The sequence below is a fragment of the Juglans microcarpa x Juglans regia genome, chromosome 3S (genome assembly GCF_004785595.1).
Source record: "Juglans microcarpa x Juglans regia isolate MS1-56 chromosome 3S, Jm3101_v1.0, whole genome shotgun sequence".
Taxonomy (NCBI): domain Eukaryota; kingdom Viridiplantae; phylum Streptophyta; class Magnoliopsida; order Fagales; family Juglandaceae; genus Juglans; species Juglans microcarpa x Juglans regia.
In genome coordinates, this window is record NC_054599.1 from 13140721 (window position 1) to 13159348 (window position 18628).

Here is an 18628-nt window from a genome sequence, read left to right on the forward strand (position 1 = left end):
ATCGCCTACTTTTACATTATCAGTTTGCTAGCATGGAGCATATTCTTCAATTTCTTGGTACTAAGTGGGTGATGCCTTCAAAGGTGGTGAAGCTGTTAGCACTTTGGAATGGACAGTTTAGCCACTATCAGTATGTTTGATTGTGCAAGATGGTTCAATTGTGCATCTTATGGTGCATCTCGAGGGAAAGAAACCTGTGTGGCTTTGAGGATAGTGAAAGATCGTGTCAGAGTTAAAGTTGTGTTTAACCACCTTTTATCAGTGGACATAATTATGCCCATCATGGTGCTCCCTTTTCTATTTCTCATTTTCAGAATTTTATACCTCTTTCCCCCTTTGTTAGATATGTGAATTCATGTATAATTCCTGTATACATGAAAAGTGAATTCATGTATCACTTTTCAAAATTTATCTTACTCGTAAAAAATGCTAGGGTTTGTTGGGATACATCAGGGCTGACAAAAATAAGCTTTTTAACTCCTTAAAAAGACTTGATTCCTTGGAAAATAAATTTGGATAAACTCCTAGAGTTCTGACAACAAGTATTGGAAGAAGAGTCCTAAATCTATGATTTGTCCTAAAAGATAGGGCTGGCAGCAAAATGGCATTCCTATTTCATAGGAATTGAGTTTCCCTATGATAGACTTTTAGACAACTTTCTATTCTTTTAGGAAAAAGCTGGCAGCATAATTTGAGGAAAAGGTATCCTGAATTTTAGGCTTTATACATAAAAATTTGGGGGGGGGGGGGGGGGGGCAGATCTGTTTGATCAAGAGGAATCATTGTACAAGGATTCCTAGTTTTTCTTGCATTTTATTTACTATTCCTATTAGGACATGGATTGGGTGTTTTCTTGCATAATAAACTAGTTTTCTTATACCTCTTTAAAGCCCATTGAATAAACCTGCAGAAATAATAATGTGATACAGAGAAAATTACGAAAATTGCTATTTTACCCCCTTAATAAAGTTGGTGTTGTGACAACAATCCAAGCTTGCCGGAAAGCCGAGGATGAGACTTGGGGTTTGTAGCTATAATTTTAAAATTCAATTTTTGGTTTTGCCATGTGGGCTTAAGAAAATACAGATAAGAAGTCGATAAGTATCTAGGAAATTACTAGGAAGGAGTAGGAAGGAAATGAGTCATGAATCCTTCGAAAGTGGTGAATGGGTTTCTTCATTGTTTGGGAAGGAAAGTTTCTTGCCCTTTATTATGCACTTCAAAGGACTCCAATTGTAACCTTACTAGTCCTATACGTGGCTTGGGCCGCCCCTGGATGGTTACATAAAGAGCTGCTGGGAATTTTATTTAGTCTTTCTCTAACTTTGACAGACTGGTATATATGCCTTTATATTAGCTTTTGCCAATTCTTGTCCTAAAAGGACCAAGTGGAGAAAGTGTAATTCTTGTATGATAGAAAAGTGTGATCTCTATGTCAGTTCTTGGTTTCGTGACAGCGATGGCTAATTTGTAGGCCACTTTTCCTTTGCAAGTCTTCATTCTGCTTTAGGTTCTTGATTTATTGTTCTATGTGCTGGCAGGAATTTGGGGAAATTGGATACCTCAAATTCAAGAAGCATGAGCAGTACATCTCTGCAACTTCCTTACCGTGAGTACATGCCTTCTGTCTGGCAGGTAATGTTTCATGATTAGTTGCTTTTTAATATTATATTTTCACCAATATATAACGAGGAGGTAATATTCAACTGCAGGTGATATCGCAGTTGCAAAGGTTACTTGAATGTGGTGTTTCACCAATTTTCACCAATATATTACTTGAATGTGGTGTTTCAAGATGCATACATTTTTGTCCATGTATCTTGTGGTTCTTTGTGGTTGATTATAAGAATATGCATTGGACTGTGGGATAGTTAGAAAGGACTTTGATGTTAAATTATTAATTTTGAAATTTTTAGGGTGCATCAGTGTTAAAAGTCTTATTGAATACTTGCTTTTATCTTAAATCTTTGCAGACCTTTGTTACACACAGGGTACTTGTAGGAGCATCAGGTTTAGAATTTTCTTTATGGTGAAAATGCAATGAATTTTGCCTTACTAATTGTCGTCATGGCAATATCAGCCAATAGCTTTTTTTTTTGTTCTTAACTACGGATGTACATTGTTTTGTTGCTTCCAGATGATCCTCTCATTCGAACCAATGACGATGATTGCTCGCTCTATTTTTCAGAATGGCTGCTCCCACCACAGAGTTTTGTGGATAAATTTACTGTCAAAGAGGTAAGCAAGAGCCCATGGTACTCATCGATTGCGAATGTTCTAAATTTGACATCGTAATTTGTTTTGGAACCTGTAGGCCGGTGTCTTCATGGTCCCATGAACTGCGTGAAGATTTGGTGTGCAGTCTTGGTTCTTTCTTGATCTCTAACATGATGCCGATCAAAAGTACTTAATGCACCCCCCCCCCCCCCCCCCCCCCCCCAAAAAAAAAAAAAAAAAAAAAAGCGAGATAAAAGGGGGGAAGAAAAACAATTACAAGAAACTATTGTAAAGTTAAAGAGAAAATAGTAAGAGAATTGAAAGATTGTAATATATGAATCTAGCTCTTCAGGAACTCAATATCATTTATCTCAAATTACTTATGTATTACATATGATCCTCAAGATTCACTTTTATAGACATTGAAGGATAACAACTATAAAATGGTGACACATGAATTTCCATGAACTTGGAAATTCTAAAAAAGTACATGAATAGGAATTCCAAGAGGTAGAATCTATATGGCCATCCGCATGCATGCATTTACAACTCGTTGTATGACCATATAGAAAAATGCGTCTCATTAAAACCTTGTCAAGGAAAAATCATATGACAAAAATCAGTGTTGGAAGTCAAAAGAGTATTGGTTCTTGTGTGCCTTTGAACAAAGTTTATAATTTCATTTTGTTCTGACCGGAGTGGTCGGGACATTTTGTACCAGAATAGTAACTGGCATGGTTTGATGAGGTGATCCATTTCGGGTCAAATTTTGACCATTCCGAATTATTCCGGCTTAATTTCAGTGTTTCAGTCAGAACACGTGTGATGCCCCCAACCTCTGCTTGGAATATAACAGAAACTTGGAGTGTCAGAACATGCAACATATGGTTAAATATTATTGTTCATCATAAATAATATGCAGTGCATCTTAGTATGTAATAATTGCAATGAAAAATGGTGATTTATAAAATTTTCAGGCCATAATGAACTAAACATCTCAATAATTCAAGTTCACCATAGACGGATGTTGCCTTATTTAACGTGGTCCAAATAGATGTTGCCTTTTCTTTCCCTAGTTGGGAAAGAAATACTGATTAAGGCAGTCCTCTAGGCCATACCAATGTATAGTATGTCAGTGTTTAAACTACCTAAAATGCTTTGCCTAGATTAATATGTTATTGATATGAACTCGTGGGAATAGAATCCATTGAATTCACAATCAATTTGAAAATTCATCCAAGAAAGTTAAAATCAAGGCAATGGAAAATTTAGACTCGTTGAGGAACTCGTTTCAAGAACCTAGATTATATGGAAATCTAGACCCGTTGAAGAACCTGTCTGAAGAACCTAAATTATAAGGAAGAACGCCACAAAGTTTGTAATTTTCCTTTGATAAGTTCAAAAGTTCATTCAAGAATAAGATGAGATAAACTTAACTCACAATGAATAAATTCATCAAATTTAATAAATTGATTAAAATGAGGCTACAAAGAGTATTTAAATCAAAACCTAATCAAAAACCCTTACCAAAATAAAGCACTTTCTTCCAAAAATACTCTTGAATGAGTAGTGCAACAGCTACAGTAACTTCTTGAAACTCTAGTTCAACAAAATAAAACATATGTGGGCCAAACGGATTCAAGCCCAATTATTCTAAACTAATAAAATAAATCATTTAAATGATTTAAACAAATTGAAAGCTTTTAATAACAATAGGCCCAAATAATAACTCTAAGTCATATCTTCCACAGCTTGTATCAAGTGGATCAAAACTTGTTTTTCTTCTTTAATGCCCATCTTGTGTGTTGGGCTCTTGCTAGTTTCATCCCTAGTGGATTGCATCAATCCTTGCATTGCTTCATTGATCTTTTTAGTTCTTGATCTTGTAATTGACCCATTTGGAATTTGTAAAGGATTTTTAAGACTAGGTCTATGTTTGTGTCTATCATTTACCCTTTCCTCAAAAGGATTCAATCTCGAATCTTCACCTACATCAAAAGGAGAAATGTCAGAAACATTGAAAGTAGCAGACACATTGTACTAACCTGGAAGATTGACTTTATATGCATTGTCATTAATTTTCTCAAGAATTTGGAACGATCCATCTCCTCGAGGATGCAACTTAGTTCGTCTATGAGTTGGGAATCTTTTTTGGCGCATGTGAACCCAAACCCAATCTCCTGATTCAAAGATGACACGCCTTTGCCCTTTATTGGCTTAGGAAGCAAACCTCTCATTCTTTTGAGCAATTTGAAGCCGTACCCTCTCATGAAGTGACTTCACAAACTTCGCCTTCTTTTGTCCATCCAAGCTACTCCTACCATCAACAGGTAAAGACATCAAATCTAAAGGAGTAAGTAGATTAAAACCATAAACAATTTCAAAAGGAGAATATGAAGTAGTTGTATGCATAGTCCTATTATATGCAAACTCTATAAATGACAAATAATCCTCCCAAGTTTTTAAATTCTTATGAACAACAGTGCGTAAAAGCTGACTTAAAGTCCTATTAACTATTCAGTCTGATCGTCAGTCTGTGGGTAACAAGTAGTGAAAAATAAGAGCTTAGTATCCAATTTTCCCTACAACACCTTCCAAAAGTAGCTAAGAAATTTAACATCCTATCAGAAACAATACTCCTAGGCACACCATGGAGTCGCACTATCTCCCTGAAAAACAAATCATCTATGTTTGTGGCATCATCTGTTTTATAGCATGGAATGAAATGTGACATCTTACTAAATCTATCTAAAACTACAAAAATAGAATCTCTACTCTTTTTTGTCCTAGGCAGTAGTAAAACAAAGTCCATAGATATGTCTATCCATGGTTCACTAGGAACAGGTAAGGGTGTATACAACCCATGTGATAAAACCTTAGATTTAGTCTTTCTACATGTAATGCATCTGCCACAAATGCGATTGACGTCTCTCTTCATCTTAGGCCAAAAGAAATGTTTCTGCAAAATATCTAAAATTTTCTTGACACTAAAGTGTCCCATTAGTCCCCTACTATGTGCCTCACACACCAATAACTCACGCATAGAACAACAACTTGGCACACAAAGTATGCTTTCTTTAAACAAATAACCATCATGCTTGTAAAACTTACCAATTGCTGCCTTATTATATGCCATATATACATAAGAAAATTCAGCGTCATTGGCATACATGTCTTTCACATATTCAAACTCAAGCATTTTGGCACTCAAAGAAGTAAGAAGGACATACCTCTGGGATAACGCATTAGCAACAATGTTCTCCTTACCTTACTTGTAATGGATGACATGTAGAAAGGTCTCAATGTTATTCCATCCATCTAGCATGCCTTTTATTCAACTTATCTTGACCCTTGAGATGCTTCAATGATTCATGATCGGTGTGGATCACAAATTCCCTAGGCCATAGGTAGTGCTGCCAAGTCTCTAAAGCATGAACAAGAGCATAAAGCTCTGTCATAAGTAGGATACCTTAGGGACACCCCACTTAGCTTCTCATTGAAGAAGGCTATAGGCCGCCTATCTTGTATCAAAACGACTCCAATCTCTATTCGAGACATCACATTCAATCTTAAAAGTTTTGTTAAAGTCAGGTAATGCTAACACAGGTGCAAAGCACAACTTTTCTTTGATAGTAGTAAAAGCATTCTCTTGATTAGCCTCCCAACGAAACCCAACATTCTTTTTAATTGTCTCAGTGAGTAGTATAGCAATGGTGCTAAAGTCTTTAACAAAATGCCGATAAAAGCTAGCTAAGCCATGAAACTTCTTACCTCAGTTATGCTCTTAGGCGTTGGCCATTCCTTGATGGCCTTGACTTTCTTTTCGTACATCTCAATACCTTTTGTACTAACAACATAACCAAGAAAAACAACTTTTTCAATACAAAAGGTACATTTCTTAAAATTGGCATACAACTTTTCACATATCAACACATCAAACACATATCTCAAATGCTCAATATGTTCATGTAAGTCCTTGTTGTACACTAAGATATCATCAAAGTACATAACCACAAACTTGCCTATGAACGCACGTAGGACATGGTTCATTAGTCTCATGAAAGTATTAGGTGCATTTGTAAGTTCAAATGGCATAATCAACCATTCATAAAGCCCATACTTTGTCTTAAAATCAGTTTCCAATTCATCACCCTCTTTCATTCTAATTTGATGGTACCCACTTTTAAGATCAATTTTACTAAAAATACATGAGTCATGCAATTCATCAAGTATATCATCTAATTTAGGAATGGGATGGTGATACTTTACTGTGATGTTGTTGACCGCCCTACAATCAACGCACATCCTCCAAGTCCCATCCTTCTTTGGCACTAGTAGCACTAGTATTGCACATGGGCTCATGCTCTCCCTCACGTACTCCTTGTTCATCAAATCCTTAACTTGCCTTTGAAGCTCCTTTGTCTCCTCTGGATTACTCCTATAGCCTGGTCGGTTTGGAATAGCAGTTCCAGGTACAAAATCAATCTAATGCTTCATGCCTCTAATGGGTGGCAACTCATTTGACATCTCCTCTGGGAATACATCATCAAACTCCTGCAACTAAAAAACAACCAAACTAGGAAGAGATTGGTTAGTTTCATCAAAATTAAGGTAAGACTCTTTATAGACAAGAAAAATCATAGTATGATCTGCTAAGAAAGCCCTCTTAGCCTTACTCTCTTTTGTATAGAAACTCCCTTTTGTCTTTCATTTTCTCTCCGCGGGCTATCTTTCTTTTTTCTCTCATGGCTCTACTATTTTTTCTTTACTCTCAACTACCTCTCTATTTTCTCTTTTACTCTTTCTTTTTTGCTCATTTTCACTCTCACTCTTTATTTTTTGCTCAATCTCTTTTTTACTCTTTCTTTTTTTATCACTCTCACTTCCATTCTTTCTTTTTTGATCACTCACATTTTCAATTCTTTCTTTTTTGAGCAACCTCACATTTTAGTTTCAGTTGGTCCTCATGAACCTGTCTTGGAGTTAAAGGAGCAAACTTGATCATTTTGCCCTCCTTTACAAAGTTGTACATGTTCTTGAACCTATCATGGGCCACCCTCCTATTATACTGCCACGGCCTCCCCAACAAAATTTGGCTAGTATGCATAGACACAACATCATAAAGCACTTCATCCTGATACTGTACAATTGAAAAAGTAACTAACACTTGTCTATCCACCTTAACCTCTCCACAATTATTCAACCACTACAACTTGTACGATCTAGAGTGTTTCAAGGTAGGTAAATTCAATTTCTCAACTAAAGTAGTGCTAGCCACATTAGTACAACTCCTCCCATCAATGATCATACTACATACCTTCCGTTGATGTGACATCTAGTATGAAAAATGTTCTCCCTCTGTTGCTCTGCATCATCCATCTGCTAATATGTGTATTGAGAGCACGCTTGGCAAAAGAGACTCACCTGTCACGGCGTATTCCACTCCATCCTCATCACTAGCATCAACCAACTTGGGTATCTCATCACTATCATCCTCACTCTCAATCATCACCTTTCCATTGTCACGCATAATCATCACCCGTTTGTTTGGACATTGAGAAGCAATGTGCATTGAACCCAAACACTTAAAATATTTAATATCTCTATTACTTGAAGGTTGGAATTCTATCTTGGGTTTGTCCTTGCTAGTTCCCTCATATTTTCCCTTAGGTGGTTCGATCTTTCTCTTTGCTACAACTTGATCATTCTTATTCTTATCCCACTTTGATTTCCAAGGAATGTTAGAAACCAAAGTGTACCTTGTTGTCTCCTTTCTTTTTAACTGCCTCTCTACCTTCATAGCCATGTGCACCATGTCCTCTATCTCCACATAATGTTGTAACTCTACTACATTGGCTATTTTCCTATTCAAACCACTAAAAAATCTAGCCATGGTGGCCACCCGATCCTCCTCTACATTAGCCCAAATCATTGTCACCTCCATCTCCTTATGGTAATCCTCCACACTCCTAGACCCTTGTGTAAGATTTTGTAATTTATGGTAAAGGTCTCTATAGTAATGGCTAGGTATAAATCTCCGCCTCATGAGAGCTTTCAACTCTCCCCATGTCTCTACAGGCATCTCATAATTCCTCCTCCTATTGGTCACTAATTATCCCACCAAATAATAGCATAATCAGTGAACTCAATTACCATCAACTTCACTTTCTTCTCCTCTAAATAATTATGAAAATCAAAGATCAACTCTATCTTTTTCTCCCACTCTAAATAAGCTTCAGGGTCAGTTCTACCTTGGAAAGATGATATTTTCATTTTGATGCTCCCAAGGTTCCTATCTACTCCATCTCAACTCTCTGGGTTTCCCCTAAGTCCTCTTTCACACCTAACTTCTCTATGTCTACCCAACCCAACTTCAGATGTTAGATCTTCCTCATCCTCACCGTACTCTCCATTCTCATACCCATTCTCAATATTAGGCTCACGTCACCTCCTATCTCTCCCACCTTGCAGATTTCTAATCACTGCTTCTTGATGATCCATCATATCCCTCATTTCGCCCAACACCAAGTTCAATTGCTCAAACTGTTGTTGCATGGCTTGCAACACAAATGATGAGTTATCTGCCATCCCCTTTGGTGATGAGTCACTCCTACGAGACATCGTAATGTACTGTACAAAAAGAATGTTAGTGAAAAACCTCATACACTCCCTTATGTGTTTACACTCGAAGAATGGCACTCCACTCGTGTTTAACTCTTAATTGGTTTTTTCTCGATAATAGTCTCACACTCTCTTGTCTTTTACCCCAATAGTTTTCCCGCCAAGTTTTTTAAGAACTAGTTGAACTAAATCAAGAAAATACAACCTTGTTTTATTCCAACCAACAATAGGTTCAAGAAACAAAAGCAAGAAACAAGAAACAAGGAAGGAATAAAATGACACGAGACTCAAGGAATTTATATAAGGGAAATAGTAATTATAAAACAAGATGCCAACTAGAAAGATGTATTCAGCCCCTTTGACAATAAAGCTCAATCAACAAATGGTTTTCTTTCTCTTTGTTGTAATTATATAGTAACCTTTGAATATGCTACCTTTTTTTTCTTTTTTTTTTTTTTCGAATTTTCTTTTCTTTTCCTTTTTTTTTTTTTTTCTATAATTCAATCACAAACATCAATATTCAATTGTGGAAATCAAGCAATTGAATTCAAACACACAAGAATTGATAATGAAGTATAAGATAATCAATGGAACGACACTCTAAGCAATTAACAAACTTAGAGATGCAAGAAACCCTAGGTGATGTGAATTTTAATCAAACCAAAAATTCTAAGAATTTCGGCAGCCTACTTTTTATTTTTTGTTTTCTTTTGCACCTTTAGAACAATGAAACCCTAGAATTAAATTTAAATATACAAGAATTAAAAGATAGAGTCAGACCTGATTGGAAACTGAGTTCTGAATACCAAATGATATGAATCTGTGGGAATAGAATCCCTTGAACTCACAATCAATTTGAAAACTCACCCAAGAAAGCCAAAATCAAGCCAAATAGAAAATTTAGACCTGTTGTGGAACTCATTTCAATAACCTAGATTATATGAAAATCTAAATCTGTTGAAGAACCTGTCTCAAGAACCTAAATTATAAGGAAGAACGCCATAAATGTTGTGATTTACCTTTGATAAGTTTAAAAGTTCATTCAATAATAAGAGAGGATAAACTCAACTCACAATGAATAAATTTATCAAATTTCATAAAATTGATTAAAATGATGAGGCTACAAAGAGTATTTAAACCAAAAGCTAATTAAAACTCAAGCCAAAGTAAAGCCATTTCTTCCAAAAATACCCTTGAATGAATAGTGCCGCGACTACAGTAACTTCTTGAAACCTTAGTTCAACAAAATAAAACATATGTGGGCCAAACATCCTCAAGCCCAATTATTTTAAACTAATAAAATAAATCCTTTAAATGATTTAAACAAATTGAAAGCCTTTAATAACAATAGGCCCAAACAATAACTCTAAGTCATGTCTTCTACAGCTTGTATCAAGTGGATCAAAACTGATTCTTCTTCTTTAAAGCCCATCTTGTGTGTTGGGCTCTTGCTAGATTCATCTCAAGTGGATTGCACCAATCCTTGCATTGCTTGCTTGATCTTCTTCGCTCTTGATCTTGTAATTGGCCCATTTGAAACTTGCAATGGATATTTAAGACTAGGTCCATGTTGGAGCCCATTAGTTATTATCAAAATTTTGGTGGGGAAAACAGTAGGGAGATAATTGTATTTGTTGGAGGAAATGGGAGAAATTGGGGGAGCAGAAAAGAAACCGGGGAGGGGGGGGGGGGAGGGGGGGGTTAGGTTTCAGGGATATGAAGTCCTTTAACATGGCCCTCTTCGCAAAGCAAGGATGGAGGTTGATTAAAAGCCCAAAGACATTAGAAGCTGTGGTTTTTAAAGAGAAGTACTATCGTCAGTCAAGTTTCTTGGATACAAAATTGAGTTCTTAGCCTTCATTGATTTGGAGGAGCATATGGTATGCTAGGGAATTGGTGAAAGATGGTATAAGGTGGAGAGTGGGTGATGGTAGTAAAATAAAAATTTGAGGTGAGAAGTGGTTACCTACTCCCTTATCTTTGTCTATATAGTCACCAATTTTTGTTTTGCAGGCTGAGGCAAAAGTTGAGGAACTGATTGATAAGCAGAAGGGGGACTGGAATGAAGCCATAATTCAAACAATTTTCACACAAAATGAAGTTGTACAGATATTGAGCATCCCTTTGAGTAGATGATTGGCACAAGACAAATTGATTTGGGGCTTTTCTAAGAAAGGAGAATTCTCTGTTGGTAGTGCACACTTCCTATAGTTAGAAAGATTAAAAAGATGAAAACGTGAAAGCTCAATGGAGGAGCATATGGATGAAAGGTGGAGTAATATATGGGATCTTACAGTGCCTAGTGTAACAAAAATGTTCCTATCGAAGGCTAGAAACAATTTACTGCCAACTAAGGAGAACTTGTTTCGAAGAAAGATAGTGACAGAAAAATCCTACCTAATTTGCACTGCAGAATTTGAAACTATCATGCATGTACTTTAGGAGTGCCTAACAACTAATGATATTTGGGCGAAAATAGGATGTGGGGTTCAAAAGTGGAGTAGAAAGGAAGCTGACTTTATGCAGTTGTGGGAGAAGATGATGAACAAGTTGAGTAAGGAGCAATTGGAACTTGTGGTAGTTTTATTCAGAAGACAGTGGATGAGAAGAAACTTGTTTGTGTTTGAAAAGAAGGTAGTTTTTCCCAAAGCTTTACTGCAGAAGGCAAGTGAAACTTTAATTGATTACAAGTCTGCCTAGATTCTACAGAAACAAGAAAATCAGGGCCTAGATGGTGGAAAGGGTTCATTGAAATGGGAGAAACTAGGTCCAGGGTCAACAAAAGTAAATTGGGATGCTTCATTAGATGTGAAGAGTAGAAGAATGAGAGTGGGAATCATTATCAAGGATGAGGAAGGGGAAGCTCTAGTTGCTGTCTGTGATCAAAAGAACAATGTTGAACACCCAATGGTCACAGAAAGTTATGCATTGAGGATGGCTCTAGAACTTTGTAGTGAACCTAATATTCATAATGCAATCTTTGAAGGTGATGCTAAGTTAGTGATTGTGGCAGTCCAAAGGGAAGATGATGAGCTGTTTTGTAACACCTTGCTCATTCTTTCCGACGTAAGCAAATTTGGATGTGAATCACGCTATGCGTGTCGAATCTCAATGGCGTGTTTTTAAATATATTAAGTAACTTCTAAGGTAAGCCTAGTGTTTTAAAGCCTTCGAATATTTTAAATGTCCTGAAAGTATTTATATAATGTATTTCCAGTGTTATTGAACCAAGCCTGATTTTAAATAAGACAATTATAATATTTTTGAAGAGCTCCAAAAATATTATAATTGTTAGAAATCATCTTATTAAAATGATTTCAGTTATTTAAAATACTATGAGATTTAAATTATGTTGAAAACTCTAATTAATTAGATGGTTTTATTCCCTTAAAGATATTAAATAAGACTTCATCATTTTATTAATGATGAAGGGATATTATTTTATAAACTAAAATTTAGTTTAAATAATATTCTATTTTAATTCTTCTCAGTGTTTTTAAGTTAAATCGGTGTTTAATCTCTTACCATTAGATCGTTTTGAGGATCCCAAGATAAAGGGCTCGGATTAAATACCCAAGCCCTCTCTCTTTCTCCCTCACTTTTCCCTTCCCTCTCTCTCTTCCCTCTCCTTCACGCGTACGCCCCCTCTCCCCTAGCTGATTCTCCCTCAGCTCAGCCCGGCGCCACTGTGCGCCGCCCAACCTCACTGCCACCACCAACGGCCTCTTTGCACGCCGACGAGTTCCCACCACCAGACCCATCCTCCATCTTCTAGCCACCCTCTCCAGCACGCTCGCAGCTCCTCACGCATGACTTCATCGTGCGTAGCTCCTAGCGCCGCCATACGTGGCTACCTAGGCCACCGCACCTCCACTACCTCACATTGGCGACCACCTCTCACAAACCCAGCCACCACGAACCTCCCTTTTCCTCTCCGTCGCACACACGCACACTACCCATAAATGAGTTTCACACGGTTTCACTGACACCGACAGCCCTAGCATTGCCATGCTGCGGTTTTAGCCCACCAAGCACCACCACCGGCCTCCCTCCTCCCTCCTCCCTTCCCCCAACTCCCCACGAAGCCCCATGGTCTCCCTCAACCGCATGCCCTCTCACGCTCTAGCACACGGGTTCCCCTTGGAAACCTACGGCTCCGCCATGTTCCGCCACCCCAGCCACCATGAGACCACACTCAGCCTCCCTTGGCCTCCCTTAGCCTAGCCCTAAGTCCAAACCGCCACTTTACGTGGTGGATAGCCACTATATGTGGCTAATGGCCACTGTACACAGCCTTAGCCGCCACCCATGAACTCCCACCATGTTGGCTATCCTCACATAGCCCAGATCTATCCACCAAAATTCTAGATCCGGTCCCTGAGATAGTCCTGTCGTAAGGTCATGGTAGTGACCACTACCACACAAGCTAGTGGCTTTCGACGCCATTGGCCATGCCGGACAGTGAGCGACGCACGGGTTATCCTGTTGATAGTATAACACTATATCCCTCGTTATTTATGTTATATGTTAATTGGTTGGTTAGGTTGTGGACTGTGCTATTAGTAATTTTGGAGTTCGCTGTGTAGTGTGGTGATGTGATGTGATGTGCTATGTAGTGTTGTGGACTACGTTGTGAAGTGTGGATTGGGAAGAGTACACATGGAGTGTACTCTGTGTGGCGTAGCGTGTGTGAAAGGAGTACACATGGAGTCTATTCCTTGTGATGGAGTGATGGACCATATGGCATGTACGCCATTGTGGTGAGGTGTCGTAGCGTGTGTAAAGGGAGTGCACGTGTGGTGTACTCCATGAGGTACAGTGATACACCGTGTGGCATGTTGCCAAGACAAGGATGATCGTGTAGTTGATGAGAGCAGAGCGTGGTGAGTAGTGTCGGTAACTGTGGAACAGTATCCCGAAGTAGCTGTGATTTGGCCTATAGTCTGAGGTGACATGTGTCACCGTATTTGACTTATGGCTGGGAGCATGTGTGAAGCGATAGAACAAGTGTAAGAGTGCGCAATGGAAGCATAACTGGGGAATGTCACTTTGTGACATGGTTAAACCAGAAGTTGTGCTTGTGATGGGTGATGAGTTAGTGTAAGAATGGCGTAGCAGGAACGTGACGAGATGTCACGATGTGACAGGAGTACGTGAGGGACCGTACTCACGATGAGTTAGGAGCGTAGAAATGACATAGCAGGATGTCAGGTGACGTGACAAAGTCACGGTGTAGTTTTGGAGTAGTCTCGAGCTATATGATATGACGTGAAGCATAGTTGTGAATGGAGTCTTGTCATGTTAAGTGTTGGGATGAATTGTCAAAAGGGATGGGTAGCATGAAGAGTCATGCTAGCTAGGTTAATAGAAGGTTGGTATCGGAGTATGGGCTTGTATACACAAGCAGGTGATCAACGTGTTATATGTTAGTCTTAGCTGATAAAGGGATAAGGTATATGTGTAATCTAGTGAGACACATGTACCGGACGTATTCACTATATGTAATGGGTAATCTGTCCTAAGTATGGTTACACGGTGCTTAAGCCTCAAAGTTGGTTTAGAGCTATGTGGCGTAAATGGATGGGAATGAAGATTGAGCGTGGGCTAAGATGCATGAAAGTAGTGACGGGTGTATTGTCTAGGACTGGGATGTGTGACTTAGTCGGTCTAAGTCATGCGTTAGATTGTGGTCAATAAGAAGAAAAAGATGAAGGTCTTAGTGTCTTACTAAGGTGAATCATGGATTCACCCTAGTGGATAAGCACTCGTAGTAGAACGTCGAGTTTGAAAGAAGTAGTGACTGTAAGTGGATCTCGAAGGTTTTATCATAGTAAAGGACACCTAAGAGCACAAGATAGAAGGATAGTGTTTCAAGTGAAGTGTAGCTCTTTTTCTAGTTTAAGTTGCTTTTGCACTAGATAAAGAATGACATCAAGGTTATCTGTCTGCATGTAGGTTGCCATCTAACATGCACATGAATGGATTGCATGATATGAAAGTAGCATGGAGTCCAGATAAATATTATGTTAATACTCTTCTAGAGTTTTCTAAAAAACATGAAATGAAAATAAATGAATGAATGAAAAGGGTACCAAAGAAATGGGCAGATTGCAATGCCGGGCACCCAGTGCTGCCCCCTGATTGAAAGGGATTCACAACCTATGGCCATGGATGGAATCCAGGTCCAAAGGAAGACCACTAACCCTAACACACGAGGCGTAACGGTGTGTACCTACCAAAAAAAGTGATAAGGAAGAATGTATAAATGTATGAATGCATCGCATTCTTTAAGAAATGAAGGCACTGACGGAGGAAACGTTTTATGAAAAGAAAACCTTTTTTAAAGAAAAACTATGTCCAATGATGTTTTCAAATGAATGCATGTACGTATAATATGTATGGAATGATGAATGCATGAATGAAAACCTATGTTATTATATTTTAACCGCATGAAGTAATACTTACAAGTCATCAACTCATTTTAGATTTTATGTATGCCCCTCCTTCTATAGGGATCGAATGAGTAGAATGCATCAGGACAGACACGGCTCAAAGGGAAGAGCACAAAAGTCTATGCGTAAGAGTTTTAATTACATGAGAGGCCTTTTTATTTTATTGTAAGATTAATGTTTTCCACTATAAACCCCTTTTATTCTAAAAGCACATTTTATTTATGACGTAGAGTCTTGCACCCTGAGTGTGGAAGTAAAAAGTTTTAAATCGAACGGTAACTAAACGAGTCTTGCACCCTTGAATGAGTCTTGCACCCATTTTTACAAATTATTTTATTTTAATTTAATTTAAAATATTTAATATTATTTAAAATATTTAATCTCGTCTAATCTAAATTACATAATTAAATGAATCGGTTTTAAAATGAGATATTGGATTTGTTGGTTGGTGAGGCACGAGATTTGAGGTGAAAAGCATATGACTCAACATGAGAAGATTCTTCAACGTTGACCTTCTTTACAAATCTAATGGGTTGGTCATTGGTGGTTGGTGAGTTTTTTTAGGAATTTCAAATATTATGATATTGGAGTGATCGGTGAGGATTTACGAGTGAGTTACTTTTGGAGTTTCAAATATCAGATAATGATGGGGTAGGTGGGAAACATGTGAAGGACTACATAGACTTTTCAAAATAAGGACTTTCACAACCAACGGGCAAGCTTTTTGACCGACGGGGACTCTTCAACGTGTGCTGGGAAACCTTTCAAATAATATATTAGAGTTTCGAAAGCAAGACGGAGAGGCCAGTTTTTATTTCTAGGTTTTCGTTTTGCTTGGGGGGTTTTTGCAGAGTTTTTATTGTTCGTGCTCAAATAGATAATTAAATTTTTAAGTAAGATTAGAGATGAACTTGCACAATTGAGAATATTTTCAATTTGTTTTTTATTCTTTTTTCTTTTTTTGATAACAAGACATCATGACCTTCTCATTAATAAAAGAAATTACAAACATTTATCAAGTCATACGGCTTGAGAAATAAAGTCTGAAATATAGTCCTACCACATCGTTAAACTATCAACATTACAAGCAAACCTAACAAGTTTATGAGCAACTTCATTACCCAGGTGGTTTACATGTTGGATAGAACAATCTTCAAAAAATGTCATGTTTTTCCTGGCTTCACTCAATAGTATGTCATACACAACATCCAAAGCCTCTACAGCTTGGAATTTATTCACCATGAGTAAGCAATCACTCTCTGACATAAGTTTAGGAATCCCCATTGTTGCACATAGTTGCAGGCCTCAGAATATGTCACACACATGTTAGGACTGAAGGAAGACTTGGGTTGAACATGGGCCAGGGACACTGAAGACTTGGTTTGGGCTCTACGACATGGACGTGCAACCATGGGTTGGGCCCACTTTACTGATTTTACTACTGAAGCCTTATACGACTCATTTCTGTTTAAGTCATTATATTTCCTTATGTTTATTTTAGCTTTAGTTTGTTATGGATCCTGCCATCTGATTGGAGGATGCTCTGCTAGCTGTTAGTGGGAATTTACGGGTATAAGTCCTACTAGAAAGATGAAATAGGCATTGAAGAATATTATTTGGTTATTGAATACAGTTTCTATCAACTCCACTTCTTTTCGTCTCCATTGTCTTGGAGGCTTCTCACCCTCTAAGTGAGTCAATTCCATTTTTTTCCTAATTCCTTGGCTGAGTATTACAATCTAGTATCAGAGATTTCGATCTCACTGTGCTTACAATGGTAGATGGTACAAGAATGAGTCAATTACAAGAGGGATTAATGAATCTGAACAAATCTATAGAGTCTAAATTTAAAACAGTGGAAACTGAAATGCTTGCATTAAAACGCCAATCTGATGGTATCATGCAGCAGCTGACAACCATTAATACTGAGCTGCAAAAGTTGTCTCATAACTCTGGTCACTCGGAGTCATCCAACCACCACCACTGTCGCGAGGAGCACCATGAATCTGGAGGAGAAATGATGCCAAGGTTAGTACGCATAGATTTTCCAAGTTTTAAAGTGGAAGACCCCACGGGATGGCTTTATAAGGCCAATCATTTCTTTAATTTTTACAATACACTACCACAACACAAATTGAGGTTGACATCCTTTCATATGGAGGGTCAAGCACTCATCTGGTTCCAAGACCTGGAAGAAACTGGTAGTGTGGACCTTTGGGAAGGATTCAACTCAAGCCTTATTAACTAGGTTTGGACCCAGCTCATATGATGACCCCATGGAATTGTTAACCCATTTGAAGCAAGTGGGGATTGTGGAGGATTATAAATCTAGTTTTGAGGCCTTGTCGAATAGGTTGGGAGGCTTATCTGAGTCTTACATACTCAATTGTTTTTGAGTGGTCTAAGGGATGATATAAGGCTGTCTATTAAAATGTTCAAACCAAAAAAATTACTTACTGCCTATAGCCTAGCAAGGATACAAGAGGAACTATTGGGAGCAATAAGGAGAAGTTCTAAGGGAATATTGCCCATACCTGAAACCACAACCACAAGAAAACCTTATTACAACCTAAAAACTGCACCCAAAGGACCTCCCAAACCCCTAGTCCTTGTCCAAAAAATAAACCATGCCCAAATGAAGGATCGCAGGGATGAAGGATTATGCTATTACTGCGATTCAAAATAGAACCCAAACCACAAATGCTCCAACCCAAAATTATTCCTTATTGAGGAGGTAGAGGAGGACTTGGGGGAGGAAAGTGGGGAGGAAGAAACCTTAGAAAACCCAATGCTCAACACCCAACCAGAAATCTCCCTACATGCCTTATTAGGTTCCCAAAATCCCAAAACCATGAGATTGAGGGTGTAACAGCCCGTTAGAAATTCACTGGTGGAATTTCTATTGATTTTAGGAACGTCGTGAAAATCCTATAAATTTTTACGCATCGACCAATCGTACATGTTTTAGTCTGTCAATATAGTCAGTGTTATCACTCACTATGGTGCTAGAAATATGAGTTTAATTATTTGAGGCAGCTAGAAGTGTCAGAATGTGTTTTGGTCTATGCCATTAGACTCTGTTCATTATTTAGGATTTTATGGCGCAATAGCTCATTTTCATAATTTCAGACGAAAGGCCTGTTCGAAATTGTGAAATTTTTTTTAAAGGCACTTCAGGATTGAATTTCGGTAAACGATTTTCATATAAGTTAGTATGAATATTTATAATTTTTTAGTGCTAAGTTTATTATGCATTTTTTTGGAGTAAATAGTAACTTCGATGAGCGCACCCAGTGCAGTGTTTTTAAAATCACAGTGTGGAATATCCAAATTAGGTT

At 37.9% G+C, this 18628-nt stretch overlaps 1 protein-coding gene across 5 annotated transcripts in view; it reads left to right on the plus strand.

Moving 5' to 3' along the window:
- LOC121257168 (DNA repair protein XRCC2 homolog) overlaps positions 1-2706 on the plus strand; it is a 41993-nt gene extending 39287 nt beyond the window's left edge. For 3 of the 5 annotated variants that reach the window (XM_041158076.1, XM_041158080.1, XM_041158078.1), the window contains 4 exons: positions 1542-1635; positions 2138-2238; positions 2315-2412; positions 2468-2706. In XM_041158076.1, coding sequence (XP_041014010.1) covers positions 1542-1635; positions 2138-2238; positions 2315-2411 — 292 coding nt within the window. In that variant the 3' untranslated portion in view covers position 2412; positions 2468-2706. Of the gene's footprint in view, positions 1-1541; positions 1636-1973; positions 2030-2137; positions 2239-2314; positions 2413-2467 lie in introns of those variants that run through there. The other 2 variants (XM_041158077.1, XM_041158079.1) reach the window with 2 other exon arrangements.
- Positions 2707-18628: the final 15922 nt, after the last annotated feature.